The following is a 19945-nucleotide window of genomic DNA, read 5'->3' as shown; positions in this document are numbered from 1 at the left end:
GGTGCATTAAATAGAAAAAGACAACAGTTAGATGACTCAAAGCATAATGAACAGTTTCCTATAAAATTAATTAAACAGATGGCCGACCCCACTTGTGGAATTCCACTGGAAATCTAGAAACATGCAAATTAATTGTGCTTTCTAAAAAAGTCTGGATAAGCATATTGATTGTTAAGGGTTTTGATCTTCTCTGCTAAAGCTACTCCCTAATTTACACATTGGTTAATTAGCTAGGGTTTATGCTAATAACACAGTGGAAAAGATTAATTTTTCAAACAGAATAAAAGGATTTGATCGAATGGATAGTTAACATCTTTCAATACAAAGCTGTTGTATAGTAACTTCAATTAAAACAAGTAACATTTTTAAAATATGGTCTTCCCGATGTGATGTTCTCTTCACATGATTTTAGTGTCCACAAATGTGATACTTAAATATGAAAAAAAAAAAAAAAGGAAAAAGATAATGTACATTTCTTACTTCTGATTTCTGTTTTTGATGTTAAAGAACAAAAAAGCACTGGCCATGATCATTCCTAGGATAGTAAGTGCTGAAAGAATACTGTAGAGAGGCAAGGAGATCTTGCGCAGCTGTTCTTGTATAATCGTTTTGTCCTTGGGAGGCTCCAATCCTAAAATTTCAAGAATAAAAATTGGCTAAAGCCCACATAAAGACTGAATTCTTGTGGAAAAAATATATCCCTTCTATTACCCCCCAGAAGATCTAAAGACAGTGGGCCATATTCATCCCTGAGGTAAAGCCATTTACTTCAACGGAGATATACCAGATAGTGAAGAAAAGTTTGGACTTCTGAAATGATATAATACCCTGTTGGAAGGAGAAAGTCCCAATTCAGGAAAGCTTTAAGCATGTGCTTAAGTCCATCCTTATTCAGGAAAACAAATAAGCACTGCAACACACATGCTTAAATGCTTTTCTGAATTGGAGATGACGCAAGTAGTCACAGGCTAAGAATATTCTTTCCTAGTCTACTTTTATTTACAGCTAGTCAAACCCTAAAATCCTTATTAGGGTTCCAGTAAGTCCTTATTCAACTGAAATCACTAGCAATTTGCCCAAGTTAAAACCAAGTGAGAACTTCAAAATTTGGCCCAATATTTTGTCATCAAGCAAGGATTCACCAAAGAGCAAAAACAGCAGCAAGCTGTTACAGCTCCTTTGTGCTACCATATGTTTGGGGAAGAATATGGCCTTATGTGTGTTAACTCTACTGCAAACAAATTCAAATCCATGTTTTAGAACATATGATTGGGTTGTCAGTCAAAGTCATTACACCCAACCCCAGCCAGCTTCCATGCCATTTGGGGGCTACCTGGCTTAAGAAAAAGAGTAATTTTGAGACTGTAACAGTTCTCTATATTTCCACTTCAGCTGATATTCACCTGTGTGCAGAGGGGTTGTGAAAGGCTCTCCACATTACTTAAGCCACACAGAAGGGGTTCCGTGCCTGATTATCTCTTCACAATGGAAAAGGTTTCCATGTCAATTCCATAGAGGGCAGTGTGAAAGGTTGACTTGACTTTGCCTCCTGACTCAGACCCTGAAACCTAATCTGGACTCTGACCCTTGGTATCAGCCCTGGCCTGGACCTGACTATGAATTCCTCAGCTACTCTTAGCCTCAAGTTTGCCCCTGCTCTGTCCTTGTGGGGATTGTGATAGTAAGTTTCGTTCTTGGATATGTTCCTGATACCTGGAGGTGAATTGGTAACAAGGTGGCATGGTTCCAACATGCAGCTTTGGTCACTAAAAAATTCTTCCTGCAAAAATGAAAATGGTTGATCCCCACCAAATATTGATGCCTGGCTCAGTGATGTGGCTGACCTTGCAGCTAATGGATGACTGGCATTCCACAGAAGGGGAATGCCCAAAAAATTCAAAGCAATTTGGGCTGACTTTTTAAAGCCCATTGATTAATGCAGCCCCTGAAGATAGATATGTTGCTTCACTTCCTTCCCTTTATCTTAACCTTTTCTTTCTTTCTTTGTGTATTATGATGAATCCTGTATATTTGTATTTGGGAAAAAAACAATAAAAAATGTGAAAAAGCCCATTGCATGTAAGTAAGGCTGTGTGTCTGTCACGGAAGTCACGGATTCCGTGACTTTCTGTGACCATTGCAGTGGCCAGTGCTGCTGGCTCAGGGGCTGTCCAAACACTCAAGCAGCCACATGGTCAGCAGCAGTTTGGGTGTGGGAGGGGCCTCAGGGCTGAGTCGGGGGTTGGGGTGCAGAGCGGTGCTTACCCAGGAAGTGGCCGGCGTGACCGTGCAACTCCTGACCTCCCATTGGCTGCGGTTCCCAGCTAACGGGAGCTGCGGAGCTGGAGCTCGAGGCGGAGGCAGTGCACGGAGCCACCCTGGCTTTCCCTCCCCCTAGGAGCTGCAGGGACATGTGGAGCTGGGTAGGGAGCCTGAAAGCCCCGCCACCCCCACCCCCCCGCACTAGCAGGGGTCCCAGGCCGCACACTGCCGCCTCCCCTCGCCCCCAGCACCAGCAGGGGTTCCGGGCCAGCACCCATGGCACCCCCAGACCACACCCCCCCAGAGCACCTGCAGCCCCCTGGCCCAAGATTTAGCCAGGGGTATAGTAAAAGTCATGGACAGGTCACAGACCCTGAATTTGTGTTTACTGCCTGTGACCTGTCCATGATTTTTACTAAAAATACCTATGACTAAAACATAGCCTTACATATAAACACAATGTCAGGGACAATCCCTGCCCTACATACTTATGATCTAAATAGTCAAGACAGAGGAAGGATGGGCAAAATGAATTTTAATACTCTTATTTTACAGATGGGGAAATGAGATTCAGATACACTGAGCTCCTTGTCTAATATCTAGGCTGACCAGATAGCAAGTAAGAAAAATCGGGACAGGGAGTGTGGGGTAATAGGAGCCTATATAAGAAAAAGCCCCAAATATTGGGACTGTCCCTATAAAATTGGGACATCTGGTCACCCTATCTAATATCACACCACAACTCCAAAGCACAACCAAGAGTTGAACCCAACTTTCCTGAGTCCCAGTCACAAGACTATTCTTCCTCCCATAGGCCTTCATCTTTTAAAACAGTCTCAGTAGTTGAAACCTGCCCACGCTGGGTGCAGCAAACTCTTAATCCTGTTTAGCCACAACTGAGTTTGTCAACTTTTGTGAAACGTGGTTGTTTTCATTTAGTAGATGGATTAACACACTATTCTACCATAACCACACTTCTAACTGCTGACTTAAAAAAGAAGGGCATAAGGGGGGAGGGGGTTGAACCCCCCCCCCAAAAGACACAGTTGGCACATCCCATCATTTCTTACAGGATAAACCATCATTACTCCCTAAACCGTTCCAAGACAGTTAAAAAAACAAGCATGAAGCATACAGATATATTTCTATGATTTCATAAGAAAATTAACTTGGAAAAATATTTTAAAACACTGAATACATTTCCCAATAGGCCACCAGTATTGAGCTGATCAAGTGGTGTAGATATTATATGAGAGCTTTCATAGAAGCAGCTGGTTGGTCTTGTATCCTGTGATGCTATGCCTAACCCATCAGGGAGTGGATCCTGGGAGCACTCCCTTGGCAGAATCATCCTTGCACCAGTGCTGAGCCTGGCTCAGGAGCTGAAGGGGGGCAGCTCGAGTCTCCCCTTTCCCAGGGCTTCTAGGATCCCACCTCAACTCAGGTGAGAACAGCCCTGAAGGTTACCCTAACTTGTGTCCTATGTGAAATGGCCCCAGTAGGCTGCTGCACCATTGTGGAATACCTGGGGCACAGTAATGATCAGTTCATGCTCTCTCTCTTGCCAACTCACCCCTGGAACACACCTGTGCGGGCAACTGCTGCAAAGGTCTATGCCTGCTCTGCACTACCTCTGAGACCCTATACTGGGGATATGCCCTGTAGGGGCCTTATGACTACTTTGCAGCCATTTTACACTAGCTGTGCTGGAGCAACACACCTGAGAATTCCCCCCTCAGACTGCAAATCTTTTGCAGAACTTTAATTCAGGAGTTATATATTTACCCGAAGGGCGATGTTCTTCACAAAACTAAGCAGGCAATAAGACAAAAATACAATAAAGAACATATCTGAATGAGAGAGGCTTACATTAAAGGACACCATCCTCAAAATCTACAGTAACTAAATGACTGCATAGAGCACATTGGGTATTTGTATCAGTATTAAACTGAAACAACCAATGGTCCTATAAGATTTATTTTTCACATTTGCAGAATGGAAATGCAATTTAATAGCTGTTAACTTTATGATTGGTTATACTGTATGCATTCTATACAAAAGCTTTGGGCCAGATCCTGTACTCCTGATTTTCTGAGACAGGAAGTAGCACCAGCTTCCCAAAAGCCATAAAGGGCCCTTCCAGTAGCCAGGGATTGCACGGATATAGGGACACCTTGGCCACACAGCTTCTGCTGGGGTGCTGGGAAAAGAAGGGTGTGGCAGTTCTGTATCACCCAAGCAATCCCTCATGCTGGGGGAATCTTTAATGGATCCTTTAAAACGAGTTTAATGCTGCTTTGTGCTGCCAGACCAGCATAAAGAAATTTTAGCAGGGCCCAAGATCTGGCCCTTTATCTGTACCTATCAGGGGGTAGCCGTGTTAGTCTGTATCCACAAAAACAACAAGGAGTCCAGTGGCACCTTAGTCTTTAAGGTGCCACCGGACTACTTGTTGTATCTGTACCTAGTTATGCATGCACACAACTATTATCTGTGGGGAAAAAGAGACCCCTTATTCATTTCTGTAAGTTTACTGAAGACAATAAAATGACAACTGGCATCTTCATGAAGTTACAAAGACTTAAGAGAAATGTAACAACCTCTTTCTATATTCACACATCATGTTAGTGAGACTGATTGTTGGAGGTGACATAGGAATGAAATTAAAGCATTTTGGATTTGTGAACATGAAAGAGAAAACATATTCTGAAACCCACTGAAATAATGAAGAATATCCATTTTCACAGATCATTTATGATTAGCACAAGATGTCGAAATGAGAAATACTAACACAATATAATCATTCAGAATGTTGCTACTTTCTTTTTAGAACTCTCCTTTTGTAGCTTTTAAGAGCTTGCGTGACATAATAAAATATCAAGCATGATAGACTGGCCCTAATCCCCTCAGAATATGATTTTATAACCATTTTTTTCAGTAACAGAATAATAAAACGTGTCTGTATAAAGCATGAAGTCTGAACTATATAGAAATCCATATAACTGTTGTGCATTTTTTCCATTTCCTGTCCTACCTTGGAACCTGATGGTGTTGTTGATTATTTCCAGTGTATCAGCTACAGCATTATACTCTCCCACCTTCACTTCCTTTCTATCTGCAGAGAAACAAACAAGTAGGGTTGTTTATGTCAGTTCACATCTTCTCAATAATGTAACTGTTTCCCTTTCTTGTTGTTGCTATATTTATATTCAAGATACCACAGAAAATCATTCAAAGAAAATAAATACACGTAAGGAGTATGAATTATTAAAGCAGAGTGCCAGATTTGATCTATAGTCGTATAAAAAGAAATATTTTTGAACTTTTAGAGAAATACAAAGTCACATTGGACAATGTGTCTATTAAGTCATCATTCAATACTAATTTTCATAAGTAGCAAACTATTCTACTTTAGAATGAACACCTTTTCTAATCCCAGATTGGTAAAATTAAATACTGGTTTGGAGTCAAATTACCACCTTTACTCATGCTGAATAGTACCCTTCTGCTCAAGTAGTCCATTTAAACAAATAGGATTGCTTGCTGAATGAGGTATTTCTCAGAGGGAGTAAGGATGGCAGATTCACACCCTTGATGAGCAGAGTAGTTAAAAGAGCAACTGGGAATTTGACATCCAAATCTTATTGTGAATTAACAACTCACATAACCCATGAATTTATTGCCAAATTCTATAGGAGCTAGAATATTTGGGTCCCACCTTTCGATAGGTAACCTGGGTTTACAATTACATACACAGACCTATTGTTTCTCACATAAATAATTTGATACAGTACCTTAATATCTCTGGCTATCTATTCTTCATATCATCCCTATTGCCACAGTATTTTGAACTTGTACCTTATATGGTGTATGTTTGTTTCAGTCTACTGTTAGTGTTTGACAGGAATTTTCTATTTGACATAAGCTTTCTTGCTATTAATAAACTTGTGCACTTCTCCACTTAAACTTACCATTTTACTCTCTTCCTTTTACTTTTTGATCATAGGCATTCAAACCATCAGTATCTGAAATACAGAATTCTCAAATAGCCTTGAGGCAGAGTATATGGTTTTAAAAATTCTTACTTTTCCCTACAACTTGTGGTTATCCATTTTCCTATTTTTTTAATATTAGACCTTATCATATAGTGGTCAGCATCACTCAGTTGAGATTCTAGGCTTGCCTTCTTTATTAACTCCTGCGTCTGACTTAAGACTCAATCAAAAACTAACAAGATTCAAAGGTTTTCTCTTTATAGCAGGAAATGAATGACAAAATTAAGAGCATCAATGAAAGCAGCACATCATAGAATAGCAAGACTGATCTATTAACATCAAAGGTGCAAAAGGTGGCACAGAAACTAGGAGAATTTGAGTGAGTTGTTTCTACATTTTCCTACAGTCTGTAAGAACACAAGCAAAAATTATCCATGGTAAAAAAACTTACCTTTGCACACTACTAAGAAAACAAATAAAACTATTAGAAACTAAAAGAAAACAATTAGCTGTACCACAAAAATTGTACCCTACACTGTTTTGAGCACTTGATCCCTGAGTTACTCAAACTAAATACTCATGTTGATCCTATACATGATTGACGAGAGTCACCCTTCTTCTCATGTCCTTGAACCAGAATCGTAGTTTTTACCCATGTTGGATACATGATATGTCCTGGTCTATAGCCCTGGCAAGATTTTCCATGGTGCATAGCTTCTTCAGGAGCTGTTAGATCAACAGACGTTCCATAGTTTGTATTTCACTGCAGTCAAATGTACTTGGGTCATTGGAATAGTCGCACTTCTGCATATTGACTTTTAACCTGCCAACTCTTGTGTGGTGGCAATTTAAACATCTTCAGGTCGAACAATGCTCCTTTGTGCCTGCTGGAAGGTGTTCGGCAATGTGAACGTGCAATTTGGTGTCCTCATCAAGTATTTCAAGCTATGTGCACCACATTTCCAGTCGTGTAGCCATCGGTGATTTTTCACATGGTTTCCCTGCATGGCAGCTTTTCTGAGATTTCAGGCGGCTAATTGCTGTGGCATGGCAATGTAACAGCTGTCTGGAATCTTCGACCTGTTGTAAGCGTTCTATTTATGATACAATACTCCCTGAGCATGGTATTGCCTGGCGTTCCACACCGGGTGATTATTGTAAGAATATATTATCTCACTCAAGTCCATCAAGGCCACTGTAGCCTGGAGTGGGAAAGTGGCCTCTTCCCTCTGAAATTATTTAAGAGACACATTTTTCCCGGTAGCCAGTCCATTAGCCATATATTTACATTAAAAATAAATCATCCACTCCTCAACCTTCTATGGAAGAAGTGGCACAGGTACAGATGTTGGAAAAGGATTCCTTCTTATATTGCAGCTGTGGATAGGAATGTTTGAAAGAGCTGTGATCATATAGCGCCATAGCTAGTTGTTTTTATTGTATTTATAGAGAGCAATCATATCCCTCTCAACCTTCGTTTTGGTAGGCTAAACAAGCCAAGCTCTTCCAGTCTCCTCTTATAAAATAGGTCCTCTATACCCCTGATCATACTCGTCGCTCTTCTCTGCACCTGTTCCAACTTAAATTAATATCCTTCTTGAACATGAGTGACCAGAATTGTTCACAGTATTTCAAATGAGGTCTTACTATTGCCTTGTACAATGGCATTAATATTTCTCTATCTCTACTGGAAATGTCTTGCCTAAAACATCCTAGGATTGCATTTGCTTTTTTCACACCTGCATCACACTAGTGGTTCATAGTCATCCTGTGATCGACCCATACACCCAAGTCTCTCTCTTCCTCTGTCAATTCCTACTGACAAGCCCCCAGCTTGTAGCAGAAATTTTTCATTATTAGACTGTAACTGCATGACGCTGTACTTTGTACTATTGAATTTCATTGCATTTCTGTTACTCCAGTCTTCATGATAAACCAGATCTTTCTGTATAATATCATGAGCCTCCTCAGAATTGATAGAATCATAGAATATCAGGGTTGGAAGGGACCTCAGGAGATCATCTAGTCCAACCCCCTGCTCAAAGCAGGACTGATCCCCAACTAAATCATCCCAGCCAGAGCTTTGACAAGCCTGACCTTAAAAACCTCAAAGGAAGGAGACTCCACCACCTCCCTAGGTAACCCATTCCAGTGCTTCACCACCCTACTAGTGAAAAAGTTTTTCCTAATATCCAACCTAAACCTCCCCCACTGCAACTTGAGACCATTACTCCTTGTCCTGTCATCCGCTACCACTGAGAATAGTCTAGATCCATCCTCTTTGGAACCCCCTTTCAGGTAGTTGAAAGTAGCTAACAAATCCCCCCTCATTCTTCTCTTCTACAGACTAAACAATCCCAGTTCCCTCAGCCTCTCCTCATAAGTCATGTGTTCCAGTCCCCTAACTATTTTTGTTGCCCTCCACTTTTTCCACATCCTTCTTGTAGTGTGGGGCCCAGTACTCCAGATGCGGCCTCACCAGTGTCGAATAGAGGGGAACAATCCCGACCCTCGATCTGCTGGCAGTGCCCCTACTTATACAGCCCAAAATGCCGTTAGCCTTCTTGGCAACAAGGGCACACTGTCGACTCATATCCAGCTTCTCGTCCATAGTAACCCCTACGTCCTTTTCTGCAGAACTGCTGCCTAGCCATTCAGTCCCTAGTCTGTAGCAGTGCATGGGAGTCTTCCATCCTAAGTGCAGGACTCTGAACTTATCCTTGTTGAACCTCATCAGATTTCTTTTGGCACAATCCTCCAATTTGTCTAGGTCCCTCTGTATCCTATCCCTACCCTCCAGCGTATCTATCACTCCTCCTAGTTCAGTATCATCTGCAAACTTGCTGAGGGTGCAGTTCACGCCATCCTGCAGATCATTAATGAAGATACTGAACAAAACCAGCCCCAGGACCTACCCTTGGGGCATTCCGCTTGATACCAGATGCCAACTAGACATGGAGCCATTGATCACTACCCATTGAGCCCAATGATCTAGCCAGCTTTCTATCCACCTTATAGTCCATTCATCTAGCCCATACTTCTTTAACTTGCTGCAAGAATACTGTGGGAGACCGTATCAAAAGTTTTGTTAAAGTCAAGGAATAACATGTCCACTGCTTTCCCCTCATCCACAGAGGCAGTTATCTCGTCATAGAAGGCAATTACATTAGTCAGGCATGACTTGCCCTTGATGAATCCATGCTGACTGTTCCTGATCACTTTCCTCTCCTCTAAGTGCTTCAGAATTGATTCCCTGGGGACCTGCTCCATGATTTTTCCAGGGATTGAGGTGAGACTGACTGGCCTGTAGTTCCCCAGATCCTCCTTTTGCCCTTTTTTAAAGATGGGCACTACATTAGCCTTTTTCCAGTCATCCGGGACCTCCCCCGATCGCCATGAATTTTCAAAGATAATGGCCAATGGCTCTGCAATCACATCCGCCAACTCCTTTAGCACTCTCGGATGCAACTCGTCCGGCCCCATGGACTAGTGCTCATCCAGCTTTTCTAAATAGTCCCGAAGCACTTCTTTCCCCATAGAGGGCTGGTCGCCTCCTCCCCATGCTGTGCTGCCCAGTGCAGCAGTCTGGGAGCTGATCTTGTTCATGAGAACGGAGGCAAAAAAAGCATGGAGTACATTAGCTTTTTCCACATCCTCTGTCACTAGGTTGCCTCCCTTATTCAGTAAGGGGCTCACACTTTCCTTGACTTTCTTCTTGTTGCTAACATACCTGAAGAAACCCTTTTTGTTACGCTTAACATCTCTTGCTAGCTGCAACTCCAAGTGTGATTTGGCCTTCCTGATTTCACTCCTGCATGCCTGAGCAATATTTTTATACTCCTCCCTGTCATCTGTCCAATCTTCCACTTCTTGTAAGCTTCTTTTTTGTGTTTAAGATCAGCAAGGATTTCACTGTTAAGCCAAGCTGGTCACCTGCCATATTTACCATTCTTTCTACACATCGGGATGGTTTGTCCCTATAACCTCTAAGGATTCTTTAAAATACAACCAGCTCTCCTGGACTGCTTTCCCCCTCATGTTATTCTCCCAGTTTCTTATCCACTTCACAATTCTTGTACTAATCCCCATCTTTTCTAATGTAACTAATAATTTTCCATGTGTTATCGCATCAAACGCTTTACTGAAGTTCAAATATGTTAGATCTACTGCACCTCCCTTAAATAAATATCAGTTATTTTCTCAAAGAAGGAAAATAGGTTAGTCTGGCATGATCTACCTTTGGTAAACCCATATTGCACTACATAATGTTTTCTTCTATTAATTTAATTATTCTTTCCTTACCAATTTCTTCTAAAGCCTTGCGTGTTATTGAGGGCAGAATAATAGGTCTGTAATTGCCCGGATCATTTTTTCCCCTTTTTAAATATAGGATGACGTTAGCTATTCTTCAGTCATATGGTATTACCCCAAAACAGATAGATTTATTAAAAATCCTTGCTACCGGACCAGCAGTCTCATGTGCCAGCTCTTTCAGTATTCTGGGATGGAAATTATCCCATCATCCCCAATTTTACCACATTAAGCTCTTTAAGTTTTATTCATCAGGAAACTGTTCCTGACCATGAGTGTGTGGAAGCATTTTTTAGTGGAGTTACTGGAAAGCCAGCTGAAGCAGTATGACAGCAAAGTCCCTTTCCACACCATAGAAATTGCCCTATTTTCAAATAATTTTTAAAGGGACGTCAAGATGTCATCCAGTCCAGGCTGACGTACTGAGGCAGGACCAAATAAACCTAGGCCATCCCTGACAGGTGTTCATCCACGTGGTCTTATAAACCTCCCTTGGAAGATTCCACAGCCTCCTTTGGAAGCCTAATCCAGATCTTAATTACCCTTAGAATTAGAAATGTTTTCCTTATATCTAACCTAAATTTCCCTTGCTGCAGATTAAGCTTATTACTTCTTATTCTATTTTCAGTGGACATGGAGAACTGATCACCATCCTCTTTATAACAGCCCTTAACCTATTTGAAAACTGTTAACAGGTTCCTCCCCTCCCCCTCTGTTATTGTCTCTCAAGACTAAACATGTCAATTTTTTTTAATCCTTCCTCATAGATCAGGTTTTCTACACCTTTTATACTTTTTGTTTCTCTCCTCTGGACTCCCTCCAATTTGGCCTCATCTTTCCTAAAGTGTGGTGCCCAGAATTGGACAAAATACTCCAGCTGAGGCCTCACCAGTGCTGAGCAGACAGGACAATTATCTCCCATGTCTTACATGCAACACTCCTATTAACACACCCAGAATTTTTTGCAAATGCATCACATTGTTGACTCATGTTCAATGTGTGATTCACTACAATTATCAGGTCCTTTTCAGCAGTACGACCATCTAGCCAGTTATTCCCCATTTCATAGTTGTGTATTTGATTTTACCTTCCTAAGTGAAGTATTTTGTACTTGTCTTTATTGAATTTCATCTTGCTGATTTCAGACCCTTTTTGCAAATTGTCAAGGTCATTTTAAATTTATAATCCTGTCCTTCAAATTGCTTGTAACCCTTCCCAGCTTGGTGTCATCTGCAAATTTTATAAGCATACTCTCCACTCCATTATCCAAGTCATTAATGAAGATATTCAATAGTACTGGACCCGGGACTGACCCCTGTGGTACCCCACTAGTTAGTCCCTCCCCGTTAGACAGCAAGCCCTTGATAACCAGTTTTTGAGCACAGTCTTTCAACCAGTTGTGGACCCACCTTATAGAAATTTCATCTAGACTACATTTTCCTAGTTTGCTTATGAGAATATCATGTGGGTCTGTGTCAAAAGACTTACTAAAATTGATACATTACACCTGATGCTCTCCCCTCCCCACCATCCGCTAGGCCAGTAACCTATCACAGAAGAAAATTCACTGAACGTTTAAAAATTTAAAAATGTTATAAAATGGTTAAAAATAAAGAAAACAGAAACCTGACCAAAGCACAACATGGTAATTATCACTAGGACTGCTCATTTATAATTAAGAAGGATTTAAATAATAAATAGGATTGTCTTTATTCATTATAATTCTAAAAACAAAAACCAGCTACTCATTATAACTTGTCATGAAAACCCCACTCTTGTCTTTCTTCACTATTCTTTATTTTACCATGATTTCAAGGGATTAATGGCATTTATAGTACAGAACACATCTCTGCAGGGGGATGGATGCAGGTAAAATGGCTGCAAAGATGGGACATCTGGGAATCCTGTGCACTGAAGGGAGGTTCTGTGCTGACTTTGAAGGGCCTTGTCCAATAGGAACCACTAGGATGGACTGGAAAAAGGTTACTGAATCTTGACTTATCAGGATCCAGTGGTTGGGAATCTCCATGTAGAAGGTGCAGAGAGGCTAGGATAACAGTTACATAGAGGCTTCACTGTGGACTTCTAGGCTCCTTGAAGATAAGAGTGTGAACTCCATCCTCAACACCCCCTTTCTGCCTTTATGCTGGGAGAACAAAGAAAAGATTTAGTGCCAGATCTGAATTTTAGGTGCTTGAGAAGACTTGCTAATATGACTGGACAGACATGTACAATTGCAAATATTTTGAGATATGCAGCCACCTGCTCCACATATCTATGGTCTGCTACTTGTCATCTCTGAAGCAATGTCACAGGCATATAGGCTAATAAAATCACATTCAGATATTGGAATCCTAATATCCTGTGATTTTAAATATCAACCTATTTAGCTCCCTCCCATCTCAGAGATTTCTCACCTTTTTCTCTTTTCCAGAGACCCTTCTCTTCCCAACATCCCCCAGGTTCTCCTTCCTATTTACTTGGTGGTGTCTTTGGGGACCATCTAGCTGGCCCTCTTGCCTTTCCTTTGAGGAACAGCTGGCTGGTCTAACTCCTGCCATCAGGCTCTTCAGGTTGGGGTGACAGAAGGGCTCTCTTTCTTCTAAATTATCTGGTGCACTGCTTGCACTTGGGGGTGCACTACTAGCGTGAGGCAACCCAGACTACATCAGACAGCTGACCAGGAACCTGGGTTATTTTTTAGTTTGTTTGCTGTCTTTGCTTAAAGCATTTTCCCAGTCTTGGGATGTCCTGAAGAGCCAGCACTCTCTTTGGGAACAGAGAACACATCATTTTAAATATTTATAAGCATGTTCTGGAGCAATTCCACAAAGTCTGAAGAGTTGTCCCATTCTTAGACACCTTTATGTCATCCACAAAGGTATCTGGGGACAGAGGCCCAAAAGGACTTAGATGTCTAGATGTCACTTTAGGTTCCTACATATAAATCCAACATATAAGCTCCACTGAGATCCTCAAAAACCCTTCTCAGCTGCTGCCTTACTCTTTAGGCACCTAAAGTCCCTACATGCTTAAATTTCCACCATTAAAGTTCCCTAGGCACCTAAGTTTGTGTTGTTGGGTATGGGCACAGCTGCCTCAGCACGGGCACCTATCTCAAACCTAAGTCCCCCTTTTCACCTTAGGACATTCTAGTCAAAACTGTAGAAAGTTCTCTGACTTTCTCTGCCCTGTGCTGATTTGGCTGTTGGCTCCAACCCTACTCTTCTCTTACAATTTCTTTGCCTTAGTGTCACTCCACACCTGTGCTTCTCAGCCTATTCCCCCCGATCCTGTCCCCTTTGCCCCTCCTTGCCTTTTCTTTCCATTTACCCATTTAGCTGATCCGCTACTAAGTAAACTCCCCCAGCCCAAAGCGGAACAAACATGCTATTTGCTACCATCACATTGCTCACTCGGCTTGTTTGTCTGGCCCTACCCTGTGTCTGTTGTGTTCATTTAGATTGTAAGTTCTTTGGGGCACAGACCATCCTCTACTTTATGTTTATACAGTGCATAGCACAATTAGGCCCTATTCTTGGTTGACCCTTGAGCACTACTGTAATAATCTTGGCTATTAATAATAAATAATCCTCCTGCTTCTTCTCAAACTAGGTGCAATCCGGTAGGTGGTCTCAGAGCATACCTAAGCCTACCCAAAATGGCTGGAGTAAAAAGAAGCGGTGAGTCCCCTTCCCCATTATAACTTTTAGCCCAGTCATTAGGGCACTTCATGCAGGATGTGAGAGCCCTAGGTTCAATTCCTCTCTCTGCTTGATGTGGAGAGATGCTCCTGGGGAATTCTGCACCAAAAAATCCAAAATTCTGCATATTTTGTCAAAATAATTCAATATAATCATACCAGTTTCACTTATTTTAGTAATTGATTTAAACTACCATACAGAAAAAAAAATCACAATAACTGTTCAGCATTTCCTAAACACATCGAAGTTAAGTTACAAATACTTGGTAACCAAGACCCTGCATTCCAGTTATAATCATGGATTTTCACTTAAATTACATTACTTTTATTTTGGTGTTCCGTAAAGTAGAATGTTGCTTTAAATTGCTCAGACTTTCACACATGAAAGTCAAACATTTTTAAAATGGATAAGTAAAATAGATCCTGAGCTGTAATCTAACCCCAATGTGCCTCTTGGGCACAGGAAAAAAGCGAGACAGCAGACAGACCTTCCTAGCTGAGGAGTCCTGTCCTGTCATCTACAATAAGGCTCCTTTACACCATTCTGGCAAAGTAAAGGAGCCTTAATTGACTTAGAATGGGAACAGTTAACTAACAATGGGAACATTAGCAGCCGGCCTGCTTAGTTGTTACATTCCTGCTCTGCCTCAGGGACAGCGCCTGCTTCACGCAGCCCTACGCCTCCCAGTGCGGGATGCAGCACCAGCGAGCCAGAGGGAGGGAAGGAGTCTCTCTCACTCCTTCACACGCAGACATGCGCCCAACCCCACCCCCTTAATGTCTCTCCATGGACGCCCGCCCAGCCTCCCTCCTTCCCCCCGCAGTGATCTGCTCTCTGCTGCCAGCTGCTCCCAGCAGACGTGGGGAAGGGGCATGTGTTCCCCACAGATTTCTTTGCTCCCCCATTTTTCTGCAGGAGAGCCAAGAAATCTGCAGAAGGTATGAATTCTGCACCCCTGTAGGGGTGCAGAATTCCTCCAGGAGTAGAGAGAGAATTTCAACTTTCCTCTCCCACTTCCTAAGAGAGGGCCCTAACCACTGGGCTATGGGGTATTCTGAGGAGGGCTCTCTCAGTCTCTCCTGTTGAAGCTGTTCTGTTGCATATAAATAATTAAATATGCATTGGTCCAGAGAGAGACTGTTCTAGCCTAGTGGTTAAAGGCACTCCGCTCACAGGTGAGAGACCCAAGTTCCAGTGTTCCTGCTCTAGTGATTATTTATAAAAAGTTGAATGGTTTCAACCCCAGGAGAGGCTGAGGAAAAACCTGCCCCAGAATACCCTATAGCCCAGTGGCTGGGACACTCTCTATTGGATAGCTTAGGGGGCTCCCTAAAAAGCATGTTGACTTTGTGGATCTCATTCTTTGGCATGTAACACTTCCCGTGGATTTTACAGGGAGCCAAGGCCCCTAACTCCCAGCTGTCAATTCCACTGAGTGGCTAAGTGCCTACAAGTTCAGTGTTACAATACTGAGAATTGCACTGCCTAAGTTCCAGAGTGAATCCAGCCCCAGGTGTTTCCATCAACTTGACACTGCTATTGCCTATATGGTACTTTGCTCAGCTCCATGCTGGCCTTGAGGCAATTCATTGGTGAAGCAAGGAGATTTCAGATAAATCATTTATTTCCATATAGAAAGGTTTGAGAAGCCATTTGACATGTCGTACATCTGCATAAGAACAGCTACATTGGGTCAGAACAATGGTCCATCTAGCCCAGTATCCTGTCTTCTGACAGGTTTCAGAGTAGTAGCCGTGTTAGTCTGTATCCGCAAAAAGAAAAGGAGGACTTGTGGCACCTTAGAGACGAACAAATTTATTTAAGCATAAGCTTTCGTGAGCTACAGCTCACTTAGCTGTAGCTCACAAAAGCTTATGCTCCAATAAATTTGTTCGTCTCTAAGGTGCCACAAGTCCTCCTTTTCTTTTTGTCTTCTGACAGTGGCCAATACCAAGTGCTTCAGAGGGAATGAACAGAACAAGTAATCATCAAGTGATCCATCCCCTGTCGCCCATAACCAGCTTCTGGCAAACAAAGGCTAGGGACACTTCAGAGCATGGTTTTGTATCCTTGCCCAACCAGGCTAATAGCCATTGATGGACCTATCCTCCATGAACTTATCTAGTTCTTTTCTGAACCCTGTTATAGTCTTGGCCTTCACAACATCCTCTGGCAAAGAGTTCCACAGGTTGACTGTGCATTGTGTGAAGAAATACTTCCTTTTGTTTGTTTTAAACCTGCAGCCTATTAATTTCATTTGGTGACCCCTAGTTCTTGTGTTATGACAAGAAGTAAATAACACTTCCTTATTTACTTTCTCCATACCCGGTCATGATTTTATAGACCTCTACCATATCCTCCTTTAGTCGTCTCTTTTCCAAGCTTTAAAGTCCCGGTCTTATGAATTTCTCCTCATATGGAAGCCGTTCCATACCCCTAATAATTTTTGTTGCCCTTTTCTGAAACTTTTCCAATTCCAATATATCTTTTTTGGGATGGGGCGACCAGATCTGCCTGCAGTATTCAAGATGTGGGTGTACCATGGATTTATATAGAGGCAATATTTTATTTTCGGTCTTACTATCTATACTTTTCCTCATGGGCGGAAGCTAATTCCCCCCTTTTGTGGAGGCTAGCCTGCCAGCCCTGCCCCTTCCACAATGACTCCAAGATCTCTTTCCTGAGTAGCAACAGCTAATTTAAACCCCATCGTTTTGTATGTATAGTTAGGATTGTGTTTTCCAATGTGCACTATTTTGCATTTATAAACACTGAATTTCATCTGCCATTTTGTTGCCCAGTCACCCAGTTTTGTGAGATCCCTTGGTAACTGTTTACCCCTTTTTCCAGATCATTTATGAATATGTTGAATAGGATTGGTCCCAGTATAGACCTTTGTTTCCTATCTTTTTACCGGTTACCGATCCATGGGAGGACCTTCCCTCTTATCCCACGATAGCTTAATTTGCTTAAGAGACTTTGGCGTGGGTCCTTGTGAAAGGCTTTCTGAAAGTCCAAGTACACTATATCCACTGGATCCCCTTTGTCCACATGCTTTTTGACCCCCCTTAAAGAATTCTAGTAGATTGGTGAAGCATAATATCACTTTTCAAAAACCATGTTGACTTTTCCTCCAATAAATTGTGTTCATCTATGTGTCTGATAATTCTGTTCTTTACCATAGTTTCAATCAGTTTTCCCGGTACTGAAGTCAGGTGCATCAGCCTGTATTTGCCAGGATCACCAGTGGAGCCTTTTTTAAAAATTGGCATCACATTTGCTATCCTACAGTCATCTGGTACATAAGCTGATTTAAATGGTAGGTTACATACCACAGTTAGTAGTTTTGTAATTTCACATTTGAGTTCCTTCAGAACTCTTGGGTAAAGACCATCTGGTCATGGTGACTTATTACTGTTTAATTTATCAATTTGTTCCAAAACCTCCTCTAAGGACACATCAATCTGGGGCAGTTCCTCAGATTTGTCACCAAAAAAGAATGGCTCAGGTTTAAAAAGCTTTTCTGATTGCTGTACATTGAAAAGCCTGGAGCAAGATGTGCCCCAGAACACAGACACTGCCATAAAATCATTTGTCTGCAGCCATTGCATGCTGCAGTAAATGGGTTTAAGAAAGCAGCATGCTTTATCTCAAAATTATGGATAAGCAATTAGCCAATGCACTAAGGAGAAGCTTCACTTGTAGAAGTCCCAAAGGAGTTTCAAGATGCTCATAGAGTTCTCTGCCATTAATGATGTTGCTATAACGATGCTAGGCTGCTATATTGCAATAAGTTTCTATTTTGCTATATCTAGAGTAACCTTTAGACATGTCTACTGCAATCAGACTGAGGTATCTCTGGGATTATTGTGGGATATAGTGCATTTTTCTCAATGCTGAAATTCACTTCATGACAGGCTTTTGCAGGTAGTATGCCTCTTGGTGCTCCTTACCGTATAAACAGGATACATTGCCACATCCTTGTATAATGTAAATTGGGATTTTTGCCATTGCATATAGCTGAGGTATATTGCTATATAACTGGTATGCTTGTGGTATAATTGGTATATTTTCCCTAACATGACATTGGCATGGAAATAGTTTATTAACTTAATGGTTAATTGAACTCCAACAGAATTCCAAAATTGATTTATCGAGTTAATTGACTGAATAAAAGGAGTATGTTATTCTCATCTCTACTTCTTGCAAATGAAAAATACCCATGAAAACAGATTTCTTTCTTTTATCAGACTACTGTAGTTTACTCGACTCAGTTTACTCTACTCAGACCACTCTAGCCTCACCACAGGCTCTCAAGCAAAGTAAGCTGTCATGGGATAAGAGGGAAGGTCCTCTCATGGATCGGTAACTTGTTAAAAGATGGGAAACTAAGGGTAGGAATAAATGGTTAATTTTTCAGAATGGAGAGAAGTAAATAGTGGTGTGTCCCATGGGTCTGGAGTGGGATCAATACTATTCAACATATTCATAAATGATCTGGAAAAAGAGGTAAACAGAGAGGTGGCAAAATTTGCAGATGATACAAAACTATTCAAGATAGTTAAGTCCAAAGCAGACTGCGAAAAGCTACAAAGGGATCTCACAAAACTGGGTGACTGGGCAAAAAATGGCAGATGAACTTCAATGTTGATAAACACAAAGTAATACATATTGGAAAACATAACCCCAACTACACATATAAAATGATGGGATCTGAATTAGCTGTTACCACTCACAAAATAAATCTTGGAGTCATCATGACTAGTTCTCTGAAAACATCTGCTCAATGTGCAGTGGCAGTCAAAAAAGCTAACGGAATGTTAGGAACCATTAGGGAAAGGTTAGATAATAAGACAGAAAATATCATATTGCCTCTCTATAAATCCATGGTACACCCACATCTTGAATACTGCATGTGGATGTGGTTGCCTCATCTCAAAAAAGATGAGGAATTGGAAAAGGTTCAGAAAAGGGCAACAAAAATGATTAGGGGTATGGAATGGCTTCTATATGAGGACAGATAAATAAGATTGGGACTTTTCAGCTTGCAAAAGAGATGACTAAGGGTGGATATGATAGAGGACTATAAAATCATGACGGAGTATGTAGAAAGTAAATAAGGAAGTGTTTTAAATAAGGAAAGAACTAGATAAATTCATGGAGGATAGGTCCATCAATGACTATTAGCCAGGGTGGGCAGCAATGTTGTCCCTAGCCTCTGTTTGCCAGAAGCTGGGAGTGGGTGACCAGGGATGGATCATCTTGATGATTACCTACTCTGTTTATTCCTTCTGAGGCACCCGGTATTGGCCACTGTCAGAAGACAGGATACTGGGCTAGACGAACCTTTGGTCTGATCTAGTATGGCCATTCTTATGTCATGTTCTTCTGTCCTTATAGATGATTTTACAATTAAATCACAAATTTAAATTTCTGGGAGTGCATCCATTGCTAAATCTTTCATTGATGTTTTATCATTCTCCACTATTATATGGCTCAGACTCAAGCAGATGTCATCCCTTCATTATTAGTTATCAGATTCAAGTCCTTTTGGTCTTGAAGGAGTTGACCAGATGAATATATTTAAGGTGTATGCCTGGGGTTGACTGACCTAATGCGAAGTTTTTGCATGCTGTGTAAGCAGTTTGTTTGATTATCTCCAGCTCAGATCTG

General features: G+C 41.5%; 1 protein-coding gene across 1 annotated transcript in view; it reads right to left on the bottom strand.

Moving 5' to 3' along the window:
- GABBR2 (gamma-aminobutyric acid type B receptor subunit 2) overlaps window positions 1–19945 on the bottom strand; it is an 813006-nt gene that overhangs the window by 272711 nt on the left and 520350 nt on the right. Inside the window, exons 9-10 of the mRNA XM_074945100.1 lie at window positions 5297–5377; window positions 481–631 (exon numbers count right to left, since the gene is read on the bottom strand). Of these exons, the coding sequence (XP_074801201.1) occupies window positions 481–631; window positions 5297–5377 (232 nt within the window). The remainder of the gene's footprint in view (window positions 1–480; window positions 632–5296; window positions 5378–19945) is intronic.

This window comes from Natator depressus, chromosome 2 (genome assembly GCF_965152275.1).
Source record: "Natator depressus isolate rNatDep1 chromosome 2, rNatDep2.hap1, whole genome shotgun sequence".
In the NCBI taxonomy this organism is placed as follows: Eukaryota; Metazoa; Chordata; order Testudines; family Cheloniidae; genus Natator; species Natator depressus.
Note: the sequence above shows the minus strand (reverse complement) of the source record. Positions and strands in the feature narration are given on the sequence as shown.